General features: G+C 36.3%; 1 protein-coding gene across 3 annotated transcripts in view; it reads right to left on the bottom strand.

The window, feature by feature from the left end:
- The window catches only part of CHD9 (chromodomain helicase DNA binding protein 9), a 164,908-nt gene that overhangs the window by 24,794 nt on the left and 114,310 nt on the right, over positions 1-25,804 (bottom strand). For all 3 annotated transcript variants that reach the window (XM_082676532.1, XM_082676533.1, XM_082676534.1), the window contains exons 22-29: positions 21,594-21,753; positions 21,063-21,152; positions 9,716-9,819; positions 9,092-9,209; positions 8,395-8,452; positions 4,781-4,823; positions 3,424-3,643; positions 589-791 (exon numbers count right to left, since the gene is read on the bottom strand). In XM_082676532.1, coding sequence (XP_082532658.1) covers positions 589-791; positions 3,424-3,643; positions 4,781-4,823; positions 8,395-8,452; positions 9,092-9,209; positions 9,716-9,819; positions 21,063-21,152; positions 21,594-21,753 — 996 coding nt within the window. The remainder of the gene's footprint in view (positions 1-588; positions 792-3,423; positions 3,644-4,780; positions 4,824-8,394; positions 8,453-9,091; positions 9,210-9,715; positions 9,820-21,062; positions 21,153-21,593; positions 21,754-25,804) is intronic.

The raw sequence follows: 25,804 nt of genomic DNA, 5'->3' as shown, positions 1-25,804 counted from the left end.
ATACTATAACTATAGTCATGTAAGATTTTAACATTAGGGAAGAGTGAGGGATATATGGAAAATCCCTACATGGGCTTCAAAAACAATAAATTCACCCCAGAATAGTCCCTTAGCTGAGCATTAGCAGCTCTGATTGTTTTCGTTTCGTTTTGTTTTTTTGAAGGCCCTGGGTGTTTTTTTCCTACTAAAACTCTTTAAAATGTCTTTTGAGTGGAGGCCTCACTTCTTGCAAAATTACTTGTGTAAATAAGCCCTCTAAGCACAGTTCCTATAAGATGGACTAAAAACACACGTTAGTTCTGTTTACCAAAAGCTATCCTTTATCTTCCACCTCCCACAATCATAAATCTAAATCTAATAAAAACACTATTTTCTCAAAATTAAATGTGTACCTTTATTCTCTTTAGATCTCATTTCAATAGTAGAATTAAGGAGTAAAGGATCTTTGAGCAGAGTTTATTTACAATTCAGAAAAACTGGTGAAATGTTGAATTAGACAGTACTAAAATAAAATAGCTGGAAATTTCTGAATTTTACTAATTTTGCTTCTTTGATTGAAACGAGGAAAAAAAGAAATTTTATACATACCATCTTTGGAAGGAAGACGACAAACCCTCCGACACATAGACATGAATGCATACAAATATTTCTCCAAACTATCATCAGTTTTCTTATGTAGCCTAGCCATAGCTCTAAATTTTGTCCAATCAAATTGGCCTCTGTCAGGATCAAACACCACTCCAAATGTAGATACAACTCTATAAAAGTCAGCTTCTTCTCTTCTTGTCCATCTATTTTGAATAGATTAAAGAAAAAGTCACATTTCTCACAGAAGTAAATAAATATTAATGCAAAATACAATGACTATAATAAAAATTTAAAACCATTTCAAGTACCTAACACTTTAAAGGATTAAATCCAGGGCTATTTCCTTAGAAATAGATTTTAAAATGCCAGCTGACTCATCTATCCAACTGTGCTTCTTTTCCTTCAGACAATAATAGTTTTTTGCATACTTACTGTGCAAAAAAATATGCATGGGATACAAGATTGTATAGGATATGACGACCCTCCCTTTGGGAAAAAGATAAAACATTTCAAACATATTTACAGTATAAGGTAGCATTTTACAGTTGTATGTATTATAGAAACCATGAATTTTAGGACAGCACAGAAGATGGAAGGATCTGTTCAAACTTGAGTGATGAAGAAAGGCATCACAGAGTAAGTGGCATTTAAGATGGAACACGGTTAAGATTAAGGGAGGGAACTAGAAAGAGGGCACAGAATAAGCAAAGTAGGAAGTAATTTACATTTTAAGGGGATGATGACTATTCCAGATTGAAAAGGAGAAGGCTCATATTGGGGACAGAGGAAGATAGGCTTGGGGTCAGTTTATAAAACACTCTAAATGTCTGGCTAAAAATAGTCTCTATTCAGTTGCAAGTTCCTGAAGATACTGCAAGAGGGTAATATCCTCACACACCATAGATCTCCAAACACAGTAGAATCTTTTCCCTGGTTAACAATCACAAGTTTGTTGTGTAATGAGAAAAAGCATATGAGAAAGACCTTTGAAAAACATTAACAGGCCATTTTTATCATGATGATACATTAAGAAGGTTAATGATGATGTAAAAATAGTCATTCTGGGAAACCAACCAATCAAGTCATATGAACCTTGTACCTGAGTGATAAAGTAGGAATGGAAAAGAAAGGATAAATTCAAGGATTACATAGGACACAAAAAAATATGACACCTACCTTCAAAGAATTTACAAGTTAGAAAGGTAAGACATGGAAAGGAAAAGATGAATGCCATTACAGTATCTTTTATTATTTTGAAAATGACTAGTTTTATTTAGATAAGTGCTATATGAGTGCAGAAAGCAGGGAGAATACTGTGAGCTAGTCTGGTTGAGAAAAAAACTAATAGAGGAGATAGAACATGTGTTGAACTCTGAAGGAGTAGTAGGGCAAGGTATGGACTAAAAAGTAGGAAGAAGGGTGTTCTGGGTGATAGCAACAACTTAAGTAGAATACTGAGTCAAGACTCAGTGGGGCGTTCAGGCAGAGGGAATAGGAGAGAATAAAATTAGTAATGCATGCTGAGGCCTAAATTGAAGAGACTCGAATTAATTAAGAAGTTAGACTTTATCCCTATACTAAATAAAGAGCCATTGAATATCATGATAAAACTAGTACTTTAGGAAGATTATCCAGATCTGCCAGAGCAAGGGAAAATGTATGCAGTAGATTAAAGATGGTCACAGTCTTTGCCACAGTTCGCTTTGAGAGATGCAACCTATTTTCCTTTCCCTTAAATTCTGGTTGGCCCTGTGATTTTTTTTGACCAACAGTAGGTGGCAGAAGTGACACTCTGTAACTGCAGAGGCTGGGTCTTAAGAAATCTGCAGCTTCTGCCTTTGCCACTTGGAATGCTCCCTCTTAGAATCTGAGCTCCCAGCTGGCAGTCAACACCAACTGCCAACCATGTGAGTGAGGCCATTATGGACCTTCCAGCCCTCACCTCCCTCCAGCCAACACCATGGGAAGCAGAAGAACCATCTGGTCAACCCACAGAATAGTGACAAACAAAAAACTGATGTTGTTTTTACGTCACTACGTTTTGGGGTGGGTTGTTATGCAACGATAGATAACTGAAACAGTAAATTTACATAGGTAGGAGTATTTGAAGATTACGTCTAGGATAGCTAAAATCTTAAGTGTCAGACTAAATTCTGGTTACAATGAATGTGTTGCAAATGAAACAAAGGAACAATGATTTATCTTTCAGAAAAAAATTCAAAGATCCAGGTTTAATAAGGACGCCAGGTTATTGTTAAACTTTCTTATTCTTTTCCATATATTCTATCCTTTTTAAGAAGTTAAAGCTTTTGGGATGAGAGAAGTTTGCTTGTCTTCCTAACAAGCCTCTTGAAGAAGTTCTACTACTATTTGTTCCCCTTTGACATCAGTAGTTTTAAGGGTTCATCCTCTGTAAAAAGCATAGATGAACTTCTCTTCCATACATTCTTATATTTCATTAATGTCATCATGTAAAGTAAGATACAGTGGAATTTATTTCATATAATTTAAACATACGTTTCACTGATAATTTAATTCTTGAGTTTGCACCTTCATTTTTCCCCATACCTCACTGTTCATAAACATGACAAAAGAATGATTAAATATAAAGTATGGACTAATAACTATAAAATGCAATAATCTGTATTAGCTTAACCATATTTGTGTGTACATATATTTATATACATGTGTAGGTATGCATAAAGCATTTTGCTTTGACCAACTTCTCTACCTACATACGTTTTTCACAACGTGAGATAATCGTACCCTAACAGACTTCAGAATGAACACTATATTTAGATACTATATATTAAAAATTTAGTGCTATTGTCTTACCTCTGCTGTCTTTCTATCTTGGCTGCCATTTTAGGATTAAGAGTGGCTTCTTCATAAAGAGGCTGCATAACACTGGCAGGCACTGAGAAAGTAGGTTGTATCTGCTGGATTTGTCTGTTTTTATTAGTACGCTGATATGCAGTGATGAGACGCCTCAAACGTGTGGTTAAAGCTGACTGAGTAGGCCAATAAATTTTATCACCCTCCATCAGTTGACCATCTACATTTAAAGAAACTCATGTCAATTAAAAAAAAAAAACTAAAACCCAAAAACTAAACAGATACTGTCATGAAGTTCACAAAAGCAGCAAAATTTCCCTACTTAAAATTTTTTCTTCCAATCTGATTATATGAAAAACAAAAACAAAACAAACCTCTCAAAAAAGTTTTAACTATAGCTCTAAAAATTACAACAAACTTTAAGAGCAAGCTCAAAGAGTAGGTCACGGTGGAATAAAGAACTACAATGTTATATATTTAAAGAGAACTTCATCTGCACAGAAAATACAACTCTTGCATTTCCAGGTCTAATATATCTTACTGGAAGGCAAATACTCAATGCCTTAACTTAAATAAATTAAAAGTCCAACTGAAATCCATTGAGAAGTTGAACACTATAAACTCTTCAAATTAAAGCTTTCTGTATTAAGTTTATCTCAATTTAATTAGAATGAAACAGGTAAAAAGTCATCAGGGAAGAACATATATTTTAAAAAATTCAATATGACAATGTTATAACTTTTAAGTTTTCATTCACCTAATAAAAGTGCAAGATCTAACTCTCTATTTCTACAGTGTAATATAACCATATATACCATAATCAAGTGGTAATCATTCATGCGAAGGAAAAACTACTCCTTTATTCCTAGTTGAATTACAGGAAGGTGAGGCACTATTCCCCTTGGGTACCAGCTGGGAATCAATGTACTCTAGTGACAGTACGTTTCTATCTTGATATCAGAAGGAAGGAGAAGCAAGACCGTGTACAGAAAAGCCTGTAGAAACTGAGTGATAAAAGAATGTTTCTCAATGTGTGTATGAACAAATAAGAAACGGATTATTAAATTAACACTAATGGTGTGTTTAATGGTGAAATGTCACATACCAGTGTAATAATCAAGCCACAAAAGCATCAAAACTCCTATTCTATAAAAATTCAGTGAGTCACTGCGTAAAGATTTACAACTAAAAATATTGTTAAATTTCCAATCAACTATGTTCTATAATGATTGCAACTGTCTTCAATAAATTTCACATACATTTGAGACATACAGAAGTGTATTAGTTTACTGATCTCATGGTATCATGGGAATGTTAATTTACAATAATACTAAGTAAAGAAATAAATGCTATTTACCTCCATCTGCTATAACAAGATCTCCTGGTGAGGAAACATCATCCTTTTAAAAGAAAACAGAAATTTGTCACAGGGTAACTGGGTCAAGATATAATAAGAGAATCGATTTTCTTTATAATAGAATACTTTCTTTTGCAATAGAATTTTAAAAATTCAATTTATTTAAACTAAAAAAACCCAAACCAAAAACATTTCACCCATTTCCATCCTGCCTCTAACCTCAAGCCTCTGGCAACCACAATCTATTCTCTTTATCTATCAACTTAGTTAAAAAAAATTTCTTTTTAGATTCCACATATAAGAGACATCACACAATATTTGTGTTTTTCTGACTTATTTTACTTAGTACAATGCTCTCAAGGTCCATCCATGTTGTTGCAAATGGCAACATTTCATTCTTTTTAAAGACTGAATAATATTCCATTGTGTATATATACACACACACATATATATGAATATACGTGTATGTGTGTATATATATATATATATATCACAATCTCTCTATCCATTTGTCTATCGATGGACACCTAGGTTGTTTCCACATCTTGGCTACTGTAAATAAAACTTCAAACCACATGTGATCAGGCTGCATATATCTTTCAAATGAGTGTTTTCATTTTTGGGGGATAAATACCCATAAGTGTGATTGCTGGGTCATATGAAAGCTCTATTTTTAATTTTTTGAGGAACCTCCATACTGTTTTCCACAGTGGCTGCACCAATTTACATTCCCACCAACAATATACAAGGTTCACTTTTCTCCACATCCTAGCCAATACTTGTTATTTCTAGTCTTTTTGATAATAGTCATTCTAACCGGTGTGAGGTGATATCTCATTGTTTTTTTGACTGGCATTTCCCTGATGATTAATGATGTAGAGACTTTTCATGTACCTGTTGGCCATCTATATGTCTTCTTCTAAGAAATGTCTATTCACATCTTCTGCCTATATTTTAATCAGATCGTTTGGGTTTTTTTGCTATTGAGTTGTATGAGTTCTTTATATATTTTGGATATTAGCCCCTTATAAGATGTATGATTTGCAAATATTTTCTCATATTGAGTAGGTTGCCTTTTTCTTTTATTGATGATTTCCTTTGCTGTGCAGCTTTTTAGTTTGACGTAGTTGCACTTGTTTATTTTTGCTTTTGTTTTTGGTGTCAGATTCAAAAAACTCATCACCAAGACCTATGTCAAGGAGCTTACCAACTAAGTTTTTATTCCAATGACTACTAGTTTCTACTTTTGTTTTAGAAAGCCCTAAGTTAGAATTATCATCATTCCTTTGTAGGTGGGTCTTTTTCCTGTGGTTGTTTTAAAAAACATCTTCTCTTTGTTTGGTATATCTGTAATTGCACCAGGATGTTTCTTGAAGTGGATTTAGTTTCATTTATCCCTGCAAGATTCACTTTACTTCTTGAATCTGAGGATTCATGTATTTCATCAAGTCTGAAGAATTCTCAGCTGTTAACTCTTAAAATAGGGCTTCTCCCTTATGCTCTCTAGTCTGTCCCTCTGGAATGCCTATTAGACATACACCGGACATTATCATGCTATATATACTCTTCGTATCTAAAAAGATTTTTTATATACTCCATTGTACTGGTTTTCGGTTTGTTGCCTCTCAACTCTAAATTTACTGCCTCTCATACCTTTTGCCAGCTCTAAGAAAAAAAAAAAAAAAAACGGATCTAGGCTCTTTATTTTTTCTTAGCCAGCCAATGTGATATTAAGCTTTGTCAGTAGTGGGAGCTGGAGAAGAAAGGCATTTTACTTCCTGGTTGCTGTGAGCTCCTCCACTGCTCAGCTCCTACAGCACATGCAGCTTCCTCAGTGCCCAGCTCTTGCAGTTCATGCAGTTTCTTTAGCACCTCTTGCCTGGCAGCTTCTCCTGAGCAACCTCCCCCTGGGTGGTTTTGTAGTGGAATGCCTCCGGTGTGACACTTCCCCAAGAAAAGCTTGGCAACCCTAGAGGGTGGATTTCCAGCAAGTTGCTCAGGTGTGGCAGCACAACAACTTTTCTTCCATCTAGTGAGCTGTGGTCATACCCTCCCCAAAATGTCAGAACCTCAGCCCTGGTGGGCACAGGACCCTTCCTTGGCTGCTGTATCTCAGCCTTAGGAATAGTGGCTATTCCTATATTCTTTCAAGTTCTTGCCACTCAGTATTTCAACCCCCCTATTATAGTCAATAGCTCTTTACATTAAACTTTCCTGTTCAAATTACTATGTGGTTTTTCTCTCCTGATTGGCTCAAACTGATTCATCACGCTACATTATGGATAACTTCCTCTATTTTCTAAATAATTTCTTCTCTCGTGAGCTGTGTCTAATCTGTTTCTCCAGCAGGATGTTTAACTTATTTGTTGAGTTTTAAATTTCAACGACAGTATTTTCCACCTTTAAAGTTACATATAATTCTCTTTCATATGTCCATCGTCATTTAAAATCTTGTCTTTCTTTTTTTCCTAGTTCTTTCTTTAATGTCTTTAATCATTTAAAATTTTATTTATTTTCTATTTCAGGAGATATATTAACAGAAATTCTTAAAGATCTAATCTTGTTCTTTGTTATAGTGCTAACATTCACTCATGGTAAATTGCTCCTCATAAATTAAAAATTTTGGGATTTTGACCTCATTTTATGGAGGGCTTTATCTTCAAGACTCAAGTGTAATCTAGATTGAAGTCGTTTCTTCTAACTGTTCTTTTTACCAAGTACCTCAAGGGTATTACCAGCTTGGGATCTCTCTTTATATTACATTTTTGCCTTGAGAGTTCCTGGACCATGCAGATTAAGTAAAAGAAATCAAACCATAAACTCAAGCGAAGGCAGGCCTATGGCTATGAATTCTCAGGGGAAACAATTTTCTCCCTACCCAGAAACCATGCTGAGATAAATTTACTTGTTTCCCTGTGCTGTTTGGCAGAAGGTACTACCCTTTAAGGGTTCTGACTTTACTGGATTTCATTCTCACTGCTACACACTGGCCTAAGCCTCATCTTTCTTCCTCAATATCCAATTCCCTTGGCAACCAAGACCAACAAACCCTACCTGACAGCCATAGCACTGTCTAGTCTTTACTATATTCTCACAAATATTATAGAAATTCTTCTCCTCTTTTAACATCATTTTCCCAACCCAACAGATTATATTCTGTACTTTCAACCAACTCTTTTTCTTCCTTTTGACTTTCTATAAACAGAACACTTAGAACTATGCTTTAGCAGCTCAGAATTCCTCTGGGCTCCACCTCTACTTCAGATCGCTTTATCTGTTGCTGTGTACTTTTAGTATCTAGCTCTTATTCTGCTTTGAGATTTTGCCCCTGAACACTGTGTTTCTCTGGTTCCTAGCAGTGTAGCATGTTGGGAATCCCCATTTCATTCATATGTCCAAACCAGCCTCCAGCTTGTCTAGAAGACGAGATCAAGCAAATTCTGAATGGTTATTTGTGATGTCTGGCAACCTAAGTTAGTCACTAACTTAGCTAATGTTCTAAGAAATGATGCATAATGAAAATGTATGAAGGAAAAACATACAAAAGAAATAGCAAGCAAAAGAAAACATGGATAACTAGATTCGAGGATTTAAAATCATGATCCAAAGCATACCTCTATATCATCTTTAAAGATAGCTGGGGCAGGTTTGTATTCTGGATCTTCCACATCCCTGTTAAATACCAACAAATGCTATAATTATCGTACTGAACTTCAAATTTCTCGTGGTAGGACAAACAAATGGGGTATTGTTGGAAGGACTTCTTCGTATGTTTTAATGGTCCGACTGAAGTCTCTTCTTCAGCCAGAGGAGCCCAAGCCTAATAGCGTGAAGGTTATTTACATGGCAAGTCAGAAGAAAGCTAGTTCTAATTTACTCTTACTCCGAAGTTCACTTATAAATGTGGTATTAACCTTAACATAGTCTCTTACTTTTCTCTTTTGGTAAGAAAAGAAAGGTAATAAAAAAGGCCTCATAATAGGTATAATGAACATCATCATATTTCTCTTCAGTTGTAATATGCTTAGCTTTCTTCTTCCCTCCTAGGTCCCTAAAATTTTGGTCTTAATTTCCATTAAGAATGGAAAAACGAAGGACTCATCAAAAGAATGGGTGTGGGGAAGGTCCGGTCTCTTCCTTCATTGCACTCTGTTAGACAAGTGCTAACTTATTAGAGTATCATTAGCTCTTTTGAATTGTAAACTCCAATTCTCGTACTGCTACATTATTTAAAGAGAAACATCACCGACATAGAATATGCTGATGTTGATAGAGCTATATGGAGAATTCATGACTCTGAAATCCACGTACCCATCCATATAATCGTTCGCCCTCTGTTCTGCAGCAACTGCTTTCTCATCAGGTTTTCCCACTCTTTCCAAGAAGCATAATGCCGGGTCTGCTCGGATAGTGTTATATTTTTCATAACCTAGAGGGATGACCAATTATGAAAGTAAAAAGGATAAAAAGAAGAAAAAAATATAAATGTAAGCATTCCTCATATTTATGATGAGTGATATTTCTGGACTGAAGGGATCATATATTAAAATGACATAGGTTAAACATGTTTTCTAGAAATTATCACAAACATTACATGGTCTGGCAATATGTATATTTAAAAATCTAGATTAAATATATCAGTTAAAAGGAAAAGAGGAAAAACTGACCACACATAACATATTTCACATAAAAACTCTTCTTGAGAGGGGACGTTATGTGAGACTTACGTCCAAGAGAAGCAGTTCACATATGCCACCCATTCATGAGGAAATGTAGTGACTGACAAACATAGCTTGGGAGTGTATGCTTTATATGATGTATATAATAATATGGGTGTTACTGGAATAAAGCTGTAAGTGGAAATCAATAAATTGAGAAGTAGCTGAATTACACTATACGTAGATGAAGACTCTACCTATCTTACTTCTCACTTACCATGTTTAAAAACTCCAATAAGGAGTGACTTATCAGCATCAAAATCCCACCATTCAGCAGGAACTTCTGAGTGGTCTGGTTCTGGGACCCAAACATCAATGTCACTTAAAAAAAAATCATGATATGACTTTATGAGTTACTATAAACAAGTCTAAGAGGGGGCAAAATTTTACATAGCTTCTAAAAAGCATTGTGGTTTTTAAGAAAAAGAGGATACAATTTTATTTCATTTAAAAAAATTTTCCACAACTACCACATATTAAAATTATAAAACTGCACAATAACAACAAAGGTACCATAAAATGAATTGATATTCTTAAGTGCAACAGAAGAAATAAGTTTCAACAGGTTTACTTTATTCTTAAGGAATCATATTCTTTCCACTAATTTCCTTCAGATATAGACAAAAGGTTCTATCAGAAAGCAGAGTCTTATGTCAGCAAACAACTTGGCAAAAATCATCTGGGTCAAAAATTTCACTTTGTATATGAGGAGACTGAGGCCCTAAAAAAGCAAATGAATGGCTCTAGGCTGTAAAACAAGTTATGTCTCTTTTAGACCACTATTGCTAGGAAAGTCACACTGAAAAATTAAGCACTGCTTACCAGTAAAGGAAGCCTAGCAAAGAGTTAATAATGTTTGACAAGGATTAGCAAATAAGTATCATTAATTTTGATATAAATACACGTCATTCTTATATTGTATTCAACAGTCAAAGAGATTGGATAGGGTAAATTACCTCAGGGAATCAAATATTCTACTTGAGATTTTCCCTATGACATTAATGTATTATCAATTTCTAAAGAATCAGAGATATAATAAAAAACTTAACACAAATTATATTAAGTAGAATTTCATCTCTTCATCGTGGCACCATTAATTTTATAAATTAATTAAGAAAGGACTATAGGTATGAAGAAATGGAGCGTTTCTTATAACTAAGTTGTGTGGCAAAAGTTCATCTGTAAGTTGGTTGTCTTTGGGAATGCAAATAAATTTTCATACAGATATAAACTGATAAATGGTCAATATGTTCCTGGGCTAGTCCACAAGAACCCAACAGTTAACCACTAATATAGTTGAAATAAAAGATATTGACAATTAAAAAGTTTTAAGTTTTATAAGTAAATAAAACATAAAAAATGGATTAAAAAATTACTTTTTATTTTTCCTAAGTGCTTTGCCAGGAGACAAAAAGAAAATTTTCAATACTCTAAACGCACACCTCATTATACTTTATTTTGCTTAAAAACAGAAGTGTCACAATCACAATATTTCTTAGCTTAGTGCAGAAACAGAGAAAGAGGAAGAGAGATTTTCCGGTGATATGGCAAAAGCTGAAAAATAGATGAGGAAAAATACAGTTAAAGAAGATATTTATTTTTTATTGCATTCCTGGTCAGGATTAAACAAAGCAGAAGCACAGAATGACAAAAGAAAGAGGAAAGAACACCAGAGACAGGATGCCAAACAGGGAAAAATAAAGTGGGTCAGATACTGTACTTCCTCTTACCAATCATCAGGTAGCACTCTAAAGCTCAAAATATTGTGACTGTCATCTGAGGTGGAAGGTTTTTCCTGTTTTTAGAGAGTAAAAGGCACTAAATATATACCTCATGGGTTTTAAAAAATATATATTTATTTATTTTAACATCTTTATTGGAGTATCATTGCTTTACAATGCTGTGTTAGTTTCTCCTGTATAACAAAGTGAATCAGCTATACATATACACATATCCCTCCGTCTTGCGTCTCCCTCCCACCCTCCATTATCCCACCACTCTAGTTCGACACAAAGCACCGAGCTGATCTCCCTGTGCTATGTGGCTGCTTCCCACTAGCTATCTATTTTACATTTGGTAGTGTATATATGTCTATGCCACTCTCTCACTTCCTCCCAGCTTACCCTTCCCCCTCCCCGTGTTCTCAAGTCCATTCTCTACATCATCTGTGTCTTTATTCCTGTCCTGCCCCTAGGTTCTTCAGAACCATTGTTTTTTTTTTTTTTTTTTTTAGATTCCATATATATGTGTTAGCGTACAGTATTTGATTTTCTCTTTCGACTTACTTAACTCTGTATGACAGACTCTGGGTCCATCCATCTCACTACAAATAACTCAATTTCGTTTCTTTTTATGGCTGAGTAATATTCCATTGTATATACGTGCCACATCTTTCTCAATTCATCTGTCAATGGACACTTAGGGTGCTTCCATGTCCTGGCTATTGTAAATAGAGCTGTAATGAACATTGTGGTACATGACTCTTTTTGAATTACAGTTTTCTCTGGGTATACGCCCAGGAGTGGGATTGCTGAGTTGTATAGTAGTTCTATTGTAGTTTTTTAAGGAACCGCCATACTGTTCTCCATAGTGGCTGTATCAATTTACATTCCCACCAACAGTGCAAGAGGGTTCCCTTTTCTCCACACCCTCTCCAGCATTTATTGTTTGTAGATTTTTTGATGATGGCCATTCAGACTGGTGGGAGGTGATACCTCATTGTAGTTTTGATTTGCATTTCTCTAATGATTAATGATGTTGAGCATCCTTTCATGTGTTTGTTGGCAATCTGTATATCTTCTTTAGAGAAATGTCTACTTAGGTCTTCTGCTCATTTTTGGATTGGATTGTTTGTTTTTTTGATAGTGAGATGCATGAAATGCTTGTATATTTTGGAGATTAATCCTTTGTCAGTTGCTTTGTTTGCAAATATTTTCTCCCATTCTGAGGGTTTTCTTTTCATCTTGTTTATGGTTTCCTTTCCTGTGCAAAAGCTTTTAAGTTTCACTAGGTCCCATTTGTTTATTTTTGCTTTTATTTCCCTTTCTCTGGGACGTGGGTCAAAAAGGATCTTGCTGTGATTTACGTCATAGAGTGCTCTGCCTATGTTTTCCTCTAAGAGATTGATAGTGTCTGGCCTTACATTTAGGTCTTTAATCCATTTTGAGCTTACTTTTGTGTATGGTGTTAGGGAGTTCTTTTACATGTAGCTGTCCAGTTTTCCCACTACCATTTATTGAAGAGGCTATCTTCTCTTCATTGTATATTCTTGCCTCCTTTGTCAAAGATAAGGTGACCATATGTGCGTAGGTTTATCTCTGGGCTTTCTATCCTGTTCCATTGATCTGTATTTCTGTTTTTGTGCCAGCGCCATACTGTTTTGATTACTGTAGCTTTGTAGTATAGTCTGAAGTCAGGGAGCGTGATTCCTCCAGCTCCGTTTTTCTTTCTCAAGATTGCTTTGGCTATTCAGGTCTTTTGTGTTTCCATACAAATTGTGAAATTTTTTGTTCTAGTTCTGTGAAAAATGCCAGTGGTAGTTTGATAGGGATTGCACTGAATCTGTAGATTGCTTTGTATAGTAATTTTCATGATGTTGATTCTTCCAATCCAAGAACTTGGTATATCTCTTCATCTGTATGTATCATCTTTAATTTCTTTCATTGGTGTCTTATAGTTGTCCGCATACACGTCTTTTGTCTCCTTAGGTAGGTTTATTCCTAGGTATTTTCTTTTTGTTGCAATGGTAAATGGGAGTGTTTCCTTAATTTCTCTTTCAGAGTTTTCATCATTAGTGTGTAGGAATGCAAGAGATTTCTGTGAATTAATTTTGTATCCTACTACTTTACCAAATTCATTGATTAGCTCTAGTAGTTTTCTGGTAGCATCTTTAGGATTCTCTATGTATAGTTTCATATCATCTGCAAAGTGACAGTTTTACTTCTTTTCCAATTTGGATTCCTCTTATTTCTTTTTCTTCTCTGATTGCTGTGGCTAAAACTTCCAAAACTATGTTAAATAATAGTGGTGAGAGTGGGCAACCTTGTCTTGTTCCTAATCTTGGTGGAAATGGTTTCAGTTTTTCCCCATTCAGAACGATGTTGGTTGTGGGTTTGTCACATATGGCCTTTATTATGTTGAGGTTAAGTTCCCTCTATGCTTACTTTCTGGAGGCTTTTTATCATAAATGGGTGTTGAATTTTGTTGAAAGCTTTTTCTGAATCTATTGAGATGATTATATGGTTTTTCTCCTTCAATATTCAAAATGGTTTATCACATTGATTTGCGTATATTGAAGAATCCTTGCATTCCTCAGATAAACCCCACTTGATCAGGGTGTATGATCCTATTAATGTGCTACTGGATTCTGTCTGCTAGTATTGTTTTGAAATTTTGGCATCTATGTTCATCAGTGATATTGGCCTGTAGTTTACTTTCTTTGTGACATCTTTCTTTCTTTGTGATACCACCCTGTGGTATCAGGGTGATGGTGGCCTCATAGAATGAGTTTGGGAGTGTTCCTCCCTCTAATATATTTTTGAAGAGTTTAAGAAGGATAGGTGTTAGCTCTTCTCTAAATGTTTGATAGAATTCTCCTGTGAAGCCATCTGGTCCTGGGCTTTTGTTTGTTGGAAGATTTTTAATCACAGTTTCATTTTCAGTGTTTGTGACCGGTCTGTTTATATTTTCTATTTCTTCCTGGTTCAGTCCCAGAAGGTTGTGCTTTTCTAAGAATTTGTCCATTTCTTCCAGGTTATCCATTTTATTGGCATATAGTTGCTTGTAGCAATCTCTCATGATCCTTTATATTTCTGCAGTGTCAGTTGTTACGTCTCCGTTTTCACTTCTAATTCTATTGATTTGAGTCTTCTCCTTTTTTCTTGATGAATCTAATGGTTTATCAATTTTGTTTATCTTCACAAAGAAACAGCTTTTACTTTTATTAATCTTTGCTATTGTTTCCATCACTTCTTTTCCATTTATTTCTGATCTGATCTTTATGATTTCTTTCCTTCTGCAAACTTTGGGGGTTTTTTGGTTCTTCTTTCTCTAATTGCTTTAGGTGTAAGGTTTGGTTGTTCATTTGAGATGTTTCTTGTTTCTTGACATAGGACTGTATTTCTATAAATTTCCCATAGGTTTTGGGTCATCATGTTTCATTGTCATTTGTTTCTAGGTATTTTTTGATTTCCTCTTTGATTTCTTCAATGATCTCCTGGTTATTTAGTAGCATATAGTTTAGCCTCCATGTGTTTGTATTTTTTACAGATTTTTTTTCTGTAATCAAGTCTTACAGAGTTGTGGTTGGAAAAGACACTTGATATGATATCAATTTTCTTAAATTTACCAAGGCTTGATTTGTGACCCAAGATATGGTCTATCCTGGAGAAAGTTCCATGAGCACTTGAGAAGAAAGTGTATTCTGTTGTTTTTGCATGGAAGGTCCTATAAATATCAATTAAGTCCATCTTGTCTGATGTGTCATTTAAAGCTTATGTTTCCTTATTTATTTTCATTTTGGATGATCTGTCCATTGGTAAAAGTGGGCTGTTAAAGTCCCCTACTACGAATGTGTTACTGTCGATTTCCCCTTTTATGGCGGTTAGCATTTGCCTTGTGTATTGAGGTGCTTCTATGTTGGGTGTATAAATATTTACAACTGTTATATCTTCTTCTTGGATCGATCCCTTGATCATTATGTAGTGTCCTTGTTTGTCTCTTGTAATAGTCTTTATTTTAAAGTCTACTTTGTCTGATATGAGAATTGCTACTCCAGCTTTCTTCTGATTTCCATTTGCATGGAATATCTTTTTCCATCCCCTCACTTTCAGTCTGTATGTGTCCCTAGGTCTGAAGTGGGTCTCCTGTAGATAGCATATATACAGGTCTTGTGTTTGTATTCATTCAGCCAGTCTATGTCTTTTGGTTGGAACATTTAATCCATTTACATTTAAGGAAATTATCGATATATATGATCCTATTACCATTTTCTTAATTGTTTGGGTTCGTTATTGTAGGTCTTTTCCTTCTCTTATGTTTCCTGCCTAGAGAAGTTCCTTTAGCATTTGTTGTAAAGCTCGTTTCATGGTGCTGAATTCTCTTACCTTTTGCTTGTCTGTAAAGCTTTTAATTTCTGTCAAATCTGAATGAGATCCTTGCTGGGTAGAGTAATTTTGGTTGTAGGTTTTTCCCTTTCATCACTTTAAATATGTCCTGCCACTCCCTTCTGGCTTGCAGAGTTTCTGCTGAAAGATCAGCTGTTAACCTTATGGGGATTCCCTTGTATGTTATTGTTGCTTTTCACTTGCTGTTTTTAATATGTTTTCTTTGTATTTAGTTTTTGATAGTTTGATTAATATGTGTCTTGGTGGATTTCTCCTTGTCTTTATCCTGTATGGGACTCTGTGCTTCCTGGACCTGTTTGACTATATCCTTTCCCATATTAGGGAAGCTTTCAAGTATAATCTCTTCAAATATTTTCTCAGTCCCTTTCTTTTTCTCTTCTTCTTCTGGGACTCCTATAGTTCGAAGGCTGGAACATTTAATGTGGTCCCAGAGGTCTCTGAGACTGTCCTCAATTCTTTTCATTCTTTATTCTTTATTCTGCTCTGTGGTAGTTATTTCCAGTATTTTATCTTCCAGGTCACTTATCCATTCTTTTGCCTCATTTTTTCTGCTACTGATTCCTTCTAGAGAATTTTAAATTTCATTTATTGTGTCGTTCATCATTGTTTGTTTGCTCCTTAGGTCCTTGTTAAACGTTTCTTGTATTTTCTCCATTCTATTTCTAAGACTTTGGATCATCTTTACTATCATTACTCTGAATTCTTTTCCAGGTAGACTGCCTATTTCCTCCTCATTTATTTGGTCTGGTGGGTTTTTACTTTGCTCCATCATCTGCTGTTTATTTCTCTGTCTTGTCATGTTGCTTAACTTACTGCATTTGGGGTCTCCTTTTCACAGGCTGCAGGTTCGTAGTTCCCGTTGTTTTTGGTGTCTGCCCCCAGTGGGTAAGGTTGGTTCAGTGGATTGTGTAGGCTTCCCGGTGGAGGGGACTGGTGCTTGTGTTCTGGTGGCTGAGGGTGGATCTTGTCTTTCTGGTGGGCAGGACCATGCCTGGTGGTGTGTTTTGGGGTGTCTGTGAACTTATTATGATTTTAGGCAGCCTCTCTGCTAATGGCTGGAGTTGTTTTCCTGTCTTGCTAGTTGTTTGGCATGCGCTGTGCAGCACTTTACCTTGCTGGTCGTTGAGTGGAGCTGGGTGTTAGCGTTGAGATGTAAATCTCTGGGAGAGCTTTCGCCGTTCGATATTATGTGGGGCCGGGAGGTGTCTGGTGGACCAATGTCGTGAACTCGGCTCTCCCACATACAAGTCTTAGGCCTGACACCCAGCCGGAGCACCAACACCCTGACAGCCGGCTGGAGCACCAAGACCCTGTCAGCCACATGGCTCTTACATGAGTACTTGGCACACAGAAAGCACTTGATAACTGTGAACTAATATTGCTATAACTGTAATTACAGGCACAAGCTGGGGGAGCGATTCATCTTCCTGCTAGTGTTAGATGGTCTCCTGCAGAGGTGGGGGCTGGCTGTGGCTCATCATGGGGACAAAGACACTGGCAGCAGAAGTTCTGGGAAGTACTCATTGGTGTGAGCTCTCCCAGAGTCTGCCGTTAGTCCCACCAAAGAGCTACCTCACGGTTTAAATGTGCCATATGCATGTTAAGTGTTAAGTGTTCCTTAACTGCTAGGGAAAGGAATACAATAAGGTGCATGTACTCCTATTGTTGATTTCTGCTTTGAGAGATTCAGTTCATGTGCTATCTCTTGCATAAAGCCTCTAACTTCCCCAGGCTAGATCATCCATTCAAAATAGATTTTTTAATCTATTTTGATTTAAATATTCATTTTGATTTAAATATTCACAGTATTCACAATGTGCCAACAATGGCAATAGTAAGACAGACATATCCTTGCCCTTTTGAAGAGGTATCTGCAAAACCTCTTCAATGCCTGTGATGAGTGCTGTGACAGGGCACTCTGGGTATGTGCTTTACCCAGACATGAGAGGACAGGGAGGCTGAGTTGATGCTGGCTGAGCAGTAAGAGAGGGAAAATGAAAGAAAATGGGAAAGAGAATGTTCCTGCAAGAATGCAAAGGCCTGGAGGCATTAGTAACCATGGCATATTTGATAAATGCAGATCTAAAGTTCAGAAAAGAGATGTGGGCTAGAATTAGGTTCGGAAGTCATCAGTATGGAAATATAAATTGATGCTGCAGAAAAGATGTGAAAACCCAAGAGTAAGTGATGAGAGGGCCTATGTGAACACATTTAAGGGACAGGTGGAAGAGAAGACTGAAAATGAAAAGTGGCAAGCAGAAAGCTAAAAAGAAAGTCTACAGGAGAATGGCATCACAGACACATTCTAATAATATGGAAGTGATCAATAAAGGTAAATAAGATAAACACTATGATATATCCATCAAATTTAGCAGTGAGAATGTGGGTGAAGAACTTCTTAAAGTGGTGATGGAGTGAGGGGGTAGAAGCTGAATTGTAGTGGAATGTACAGTGAATGCGAGAAAAGAAAAAGAGGACAGCACATACAGATACTTCTTTAAAAAAAGTTTGGCTGTGAGACCAAGGAGAGTAATAATATGGTAGTCTGAGGAGAACTGGGTGCAAAAGTGGTGTGTGTGTCTGTGTGTGTGTGTGTGTGCATGTGTATGTGTGTTGAGAGAGATGTAAATATCTTAAAATCCAAATGAGAAGCCAGAGAGGGTAAGAATAATGAAAGAGGATAATTCATAGATCACAGTACAGTTCCTGGGAAATCACAAGGGGATTGAATGCAGTCAGACCAAGGAAAAAGAGGAGCCAATTAGTCAACAAGTATTTACTGGGTGTTACTATTTCCCAGATTCTAGGGGCTGGGAACACAATGATCAATAAGACAGATAGCATACTTCACCTTCAACCAGCTTAAATTGTAATGATAGGGGAAATACAATTTAAAAAATAAATATAATTTTTAATACTAGTAGGCAACATGAATGAGATAAAATAAGGTTAAGTAATAGTGGGTGACTGGTGGGCTGCTTTAGCTAGCGTGGGCAGGGAAGGCCTATCTGAAGAGGTGAAACTTAAGCTGAGACCTGCATGACATGAAGGGGCAGTTCTGTGGAAGATTAAGGGAAAGAATATTTGTAGTAGGGGGAACAGCACAGAATGAGCCTGACATGTTGGAGGAACATCGTGGATGAGGGACAGAATGGAGGAAGAGATCCCAGAGTTATGTAGGGCACTGTAGGATTGGGCTTTATTCTAAGAGAAATGAGAAGCAACTGGAAGGTTTTAAGAAGTGCCTTGGCCTGATTTTTGCTTTAGAAAGATCACTCTGGCTGCTGTCTGAAGGTCCGACTGTAGAGAGGCAAAATAAGAGGCAAAGATGGGAAATCCCTGGTGGTCCAGTAGTGGTTAGGACTCTGTTCTTCCACTGCAGGGGGCCTGGGTTTGATCCCTTGTCCGGGAACTAAGATCTTGTATGCTGCGTAGTGCAGCCAAAAAAATACCCAACAACTCTTGAAAAAGAAGAGGCAAAGAGACTCACTTAGGAGGCCACTGAAAAAGTCTAAACACGAGATAATGGTGGCTTGGACCAGGGAGTTAGCAGAGGAGAGTGAAAAGTGCTCAGGTTTGGCATATACTTTGTCAAGCTAACAAGTCTTCCTGTAGGGTTTGAGGGGAAGAGAAGAATCAAGAATGATACCAGAGCAACTGGGTGGTACATTTAGTAGGATGGAGAAGGCTTGTATGTGCGAAGGTGGGGAGGAAGGAATAGGAGACAGATTTGGGAGATACACGGGAAGTTTGAGCTGTTAATTAGATTTTTCAAGTGGAAATGTTTAGAAGCAGCTAACTCAGAGCTTAGAGCTGAGGGGAAACGTCTGGGATGAATATGTAAATCTGACTGTCACCTGTGTAAAGATCATATTTAATATGATGAGGTTGCATGAGTTTACTGAAAGGGAAAGTACAGATAAAAAAGAAAGCTGAGGACACACGTCTTGGTCAATCCAACATCTAGAGATCTATTAGAGGAATAAGAGCTAGCAAAGGAAAATGCAAAGGAAAGACCAATATGGAAAAAAGGACAACCAGGTGGTAGCAGCAAGGATGTGTACTGAAGACATCACTTCAAGAAGGGAGAAGTAGAATAAGTTGAGAGAGTGATCTCATGGTAGGTTATTAGTGGCCTGATTAAAAATCATTTCAGCGGGAGAGTGGAGATGAAAGATTAATTGGAATAGATTGAAGAGAAGATGCAAGGTAAAGAAGTAGAGACTGTCAACACAGACAACTCTTTATTTTCATGAAGGGGAGTGGAGAAATGGAGTAGTACGATGTATGTATGATACATGATATTAAGGAATGTGTATACGCCAAGAGAATGATTCAGAAGGTGATTACAGGCGTAAAGTCCTTAAAAGGTAAGAAACAAGTTCCAAGCATAAGGGTTGCTCTTAGGAGGAGGAGGATTTCTACTTCATCCCAAGGGAAGGAATAAATAGGGGGACACATACGACAAGTAGAACTGAAGGTAGCTCTTGTCTGATTGTTTCTGTTTTCTCTGTGAAATATATAGCAAAGTCATTACTGGAGGGTGATGCTGGTGGGACAGGAAGATGGCTTGAGGAGAGAGGTGTGGAATGGTCCTCTTGAAGAGTAGGTAAGTGAACTTCCTAGTCATGGTGGTTAAACAGCTTACTTGTGTTTAATTTTGCTTGAGATCAATGCTCATCAATTTGAAGTTAGTCATTCGGCAGGGTTTGTGTGATTTTCTCCAGCCATGTTCAACTGCTTAGGTATAGGCAAGGGGTAAAACGATTTTTTGGTTTAACATGAGTTGGGGTTGTGCCACGAATGTAGAACAGAGGGGAAATCAGGCAAAGAATCTCAGTTAGTGAGTACACTGCTGGACTACAGAATGCAGGTATATAATGAGGAGAGAGGGGCATGAAGGTGGAGATGGATAAGATGGGGGACATCGTGATGAAATTAGAGAATGAGAGTGAAAAGTACCCAAGTTAAGTGAGTCTGAAGGAAATAAGTGACAGCTGAAATGCAGATTGAAGAGGTAATGCTGTTACTGGTGATAGTAAGATTAAGTATATGATTGTGTGCGTGTGTGGCTGTGGTGGAGAGGAAAGAAGACGATTGTAGATAAAGGTCAAGGAACTGAGAGACTAAGGTGCTGGATGGATCATATGAGGATGTAAAAGTCACTGCAGTAAGAGGGTGGAAGGTTAAGTTTTAGATTTGGTAGCAGGAAGCTATTACTAATGCTAATGTTATTATTCTTATGATAACTTTCAGCGACAGAGCCAACGATGAGATTAATAGACGAAAGGCAACAAAATGGCAAGGGTCACTCTAAGTTTGGTAGATTTTTCTTCCTGTGAATTTCACTGAACAAGCATTCACTTAATATACAATTTTCTGGTCATTTAACTTTTGCCTCATTACGTTGCTGAAGAATAAACATGCTATTTAATTTACCTTGCATCAACTCCATCAAACACTTTCTGGCACTCATTTCCAATGACTTCTTGCTTTAGATAATACAGCATTCTTACACGAAGCAAAACTCTAAAAATGAGGGGGAAAAAAAAATCAAAAGACACAAAGACGTTAATCATTAAAGAAAATTCATCCATGGGGTTAAAATTAGAAAAGAATTTGTATACAAAATTTTTATAATGAAATAATAATAATTACTTCTGATTAAATAAACCTCATTACTATCATATATATAAAATAGGTTTCTTCAAAATCTTTACAATCATCATTATTTAATATCCAAGTAAGATATAATGAGATCACTTGGAGGCCAGTTTTTTTTCTCTCTCTGCTGATGAAAAGTGACACAAGAGGTACCATGATTTGCTGAAGGATACCCTGGTAAGAATAAGATTAGGATTGGTCCTAGACCACACTGTCTCTGTACTCAGAATCAGCATGCTTTAAGATTGTTAATAAATTCAGAAGTAAACTTGCAATGGGTTGTGTTAAAAATACCCTACTACCTACTTATTACAGTGGTGTTTTATATGTTTTTTGTAGCCTTCATCTTGAAGTAGCTGCTCAGGATTGTATTTTCGAAGCCATTCTGCTTTTTGTATATCAAATGAGCTTGTCTGAGTCTTTACTTTCTTCCCTTTTCGACCTCTGGGTACAGGGGCTGACAGACCTGTTAAAATGAGAAGGACAAATGAAATCAGGGATAATTTGTATAAAGACGGTCAATTTAAAACATTTTTTCAATGGAAGAAATTTCTGGAGACTTTCAGAGGTCTGTGTAGGTTATACAGAGATCTTTGAAAAATTAATGGTAAAAATATAAACTCAATCACAAGATAAGTCCACGATACCACACACATATTAACACAATTTCTGCCAACCACCGAATTTCATATCCCCAATTAATCATTCTGATTACCTCTATGTTGCAAAACATTTTTTTTCCAAATGTAAAAACTGAAAGACCAAACCTTTCCCTCTGCTTTACTTTTTGCTTCCTTAGTTACAAAAATACAAGTTGTGGCCTCTTGATTTTCAAAACTGATTGTTACTAATAACATGGATTAGGTTTTGTGGGGTTCCTGTTTAAGAGAGCTAAATTCATTTGATTTCACTCTTAATCTTAACATATTCCATATTTGGTCAGTTTTTTTAAAACATTTATTTATTTATTTATTTATTTTTGGCTGTGGTGGGTCTTTGTTTCTGTGCGAGGGCTTTCTCTAGTTGTGGCAAGCGGGGGCCACTCTTCTTCACGGTGCGCGGGCCACTCTTCACCACGGTGCACGGGCCTCTCACTGTCGTGGCCTCTCTTGTTGCGGAGCACAGGCTCCAGACGCGCAGGCTCAGTAGTTGTGGCTCATGGGCCCAGTTGCTCCACGGCATGTGGGATCTTCCCAGACCAGGGCTCGAACCCGTGTCCCCTGCATCGGCAGGCAGATTCTCAACCATTGCGCCACCAGGGAAGCCCTGGTCAGTTTCTTATTAAAGGAAATAATACATAAAGTCCAATTCACTCTTTCCTTCCCAGACATAGTCACTACCCTGAATTTGATTTTCATTTCATACACGTTTATACTTGTGTGTTGGAGAAATATTCAGTATTTAAGCTTTCATTACATTATACATGCAATTCTGTAACTTATTTATTATATTTAATTTTTTTCTGAGATTTATAAATACTTGCTGATTCATGGAGGCTCTAATTCATCCATTTTAACTGCTGTGTAAAAATCTATTCTATGACTATATCACCTGCATATTATTCTTCAACTATGCTGGAGTTGTTTCACTTACAAGTTTTCACGATTACAAATAATACAGTTGTGCTTCTTCCTTTCAATTCTTGTCTATCTTTTCCCTGCCATATTCTACCAGCTAGGAGTTTCATCACAATGGTAAATAGAAGCACTATGTAGGTTTGTCCCATTTCTCCTTAGGATTTTGGTGGGTTTTGCCTTTATATTTTGATACTATTTTGTTCAGTGCATACAAGTTCATTTTGTTATATCTTCTTTTATGGATTAGTTTTTTTTTATTATGTAGTATCCTTTTTTAATCTCAATTAATGCTTCCATCTTAAATTGCATTTTAGTCTCTGTTAATAATGCTCTGTATTCTAGTCCTCCTGACCCTTGTTGGTTTGGAAACTAAACAGTGCATATTTAAAAATACACATATTGAAATTTTCCTAATAAAATATGGAGATGTTTTATATTTTTAAATTTCTCCAAAAAAAAAAAATTTCTCCCTACCATAATTTCCTCAGATTCATCATTTAATCCTATTTTCTTTTTCATGTAACTGCATGTTAATTTTTACATGTTAATTTGTAATTTTTAAGAGGTCTGTGTCTTGAATGTTTCTACAGTACTTTCGTCTTTTTTCAAAATCATAGTATATCTGAAGTATCTTTGCAGATATTAATGATATTTTTTAAAAAGTTGTCTTCTCCTTTCACAGTCTTTGTTTCCTACAAGTTCATTTTAGTGGTTTGTTTTTAGTCTCTCTCTCATGTTGGAGACGTTCCTCAGATGCCTGATACCCTTGGTTATTTGCTCATATTTAAGAATGACAGAAAAGTTGATAGACAGGCTGAATGAGTGGAGGTGACTGTCGACTCTTTGAAGGGTAATCCAGCTGGTTTTTTCCTGTCATTATCTTTAGGTTTTGGTCTGGTCAATTCACCAAGGACAATTCCTTAGTTTTCTTCCTTGAGTATGACACTGTCCAGTATACATATTCATTTAACAGCCATTTAGTAGCTCCATGTTGCAAATACCAATGAAATGCAGACATTCTCTATTTTATCTTCTCCAGAGAATAAACATTCAGTCAGTCTTCGCCATGGATACATGGAGTTGAAAAGGGTATTTAGGGATCTGATCCCCCTTTTAAACAACTTTTAATCAAAGCCCCTGTCCTTTATATCCACTTTCAGAGGTCACGGATGTCACAAACTCCTGAAACTTTTAGATAATCTATGAAGCAAATCAGTTGGTTGTTGCCCTTTCCTACTGTTGACCTAAGATTCAGCTCTCTCTGGTTGGTTAAGTTAGTCATCACTAATCTAATGCTTCTAGGTTCCAAAATTCCTTTTCCATTCTCTCTACTTTTAAGGGTTTATCCTTATTTATTTTAAAATTATAGAATTAAGCATATACAAAAATAAATGGAATAATATGATGGATCACAGATCCTATCATCCAACTTCATTAATTATGAATTCATAGCCAATTTGGCTTCATCTATATCCTGTTTGTTCCCCAACCTCCAACACTATTTTGAAATAAATCGAAGACAACCACCACTTCATTAATAAATGTCTGAGTATCTTTTAACATATGTAAAATATAAGGCTTCCTTAAAAACAAAACAAAAAACTACAATACCATCATCAGCCCTAAGAAATGCAATAACACGTACTTAATATTTACTATTCAAATTTAGAATTATCTAATAAAGATAATAGACAAATTTTTCCTGGGTTGTTTGCTTCAATCAGGATCCAAATAAGGCCCACACACTGCAACTGGCTGAGGACTCATAAACATCTTTCAGGTTATAGCAGGGTTTTCAATCTTGGCACTATTGCTATTTTGAGCTGCACAGTTTTTCACTGTAGGGGCAGTCTGTGCTCTTGTGGCCTCTACAAACTAGATGCCATTAACATGCTCAAAGCTGTGACAACCCAGGGTGGGAGCAAGATTGGGGCACAAGATCATGTCTGCTGTGAGCCAATGGTTTATAGATACCCTCCCCATTTTCCTCCCCTTCCACTATTTACTTGTTAAAGAAACTAAAATTTATACCTGTACAATTTATAAAGCTTGATGCCTTGAATTTTTTTCCCTTTATTGACATATTAGTTGGGTTTCAAGGAAGAGTGAAATTATATTTGTGTGAATCTTCCATCTTTACCAGAAATCAGCTCTTCACATTAATAATTTCATTGTCTCCTATTAAGATAGACCTCCAGTGACCACCCTAATCTAAACTAGGTACTTTCTGTTGTTCTCAATCTCAGTACTTAGTTTATTTACTTCACAGTACTCATCATAATCTATAATTATTTAGGTAATTTATCTGCTTTCTTATTATGTCTGCCTGCCTGACCAGGTTCATGAGCTCAGGGATCTTGTCTGTGTTGTTCCTTCTCATCTTCCCAGTACTTTGCACAAGAAGCGCAGAACAGGCACTTTAACAGGTATTTGTTGATTAAATAGAATAAAATTGTAACACCAATTTAAGGGCACAGTAATCTTTTTATCTTCATAGAAAATTCAATTATTTTATGCAAAAAAGAATGTTCGTAGGGTTATGGAGCAAATGCTACTTGTATATATCTCTGATGGGACTATAAATTGACACAGCCACATGTGACAGCAAATTAAAACAGTTATAACAATTTTAAATGTATATACCACAGTGTTCCAAATTTTAATATACATACTAATTGCTGAGGAACTTGTTAAAATGTAGATTCTGATGTAGTAAGTCTGAGGTCTAAGATTCTGCATTTCTAAGAAGCTCCTGGGAGATGCTGATGCTGTTAACACACAGACCACATTTTAGGTCCTAAGGACGTATATATGCTGTACCTCAACAATTCCATTTCTTGATATTTACTTTAGTGGAAGATTTATTCCTGTGCACAAGGAGGAACGTAAAAGGATCTTCACTAAAACCTGTTTTTCAATTATCTAAAATTGGAAACATCC

This window comes from Grampus griseus, assembly GCF_964374135.1.
Source record: "Grampus griseus genome assembly, chromosome: 19".
NCBI lineage: Eukaryota > Metazoa > Chordata > Mammalia > Artiodactyla > Delphinidae > Grampus > Grampus griseus.
The sequence above is the reverse complement of the archived record's forward strand: the minus strand, read 5'-3'. Positions and strand labels throughout refer to the sequence as shown.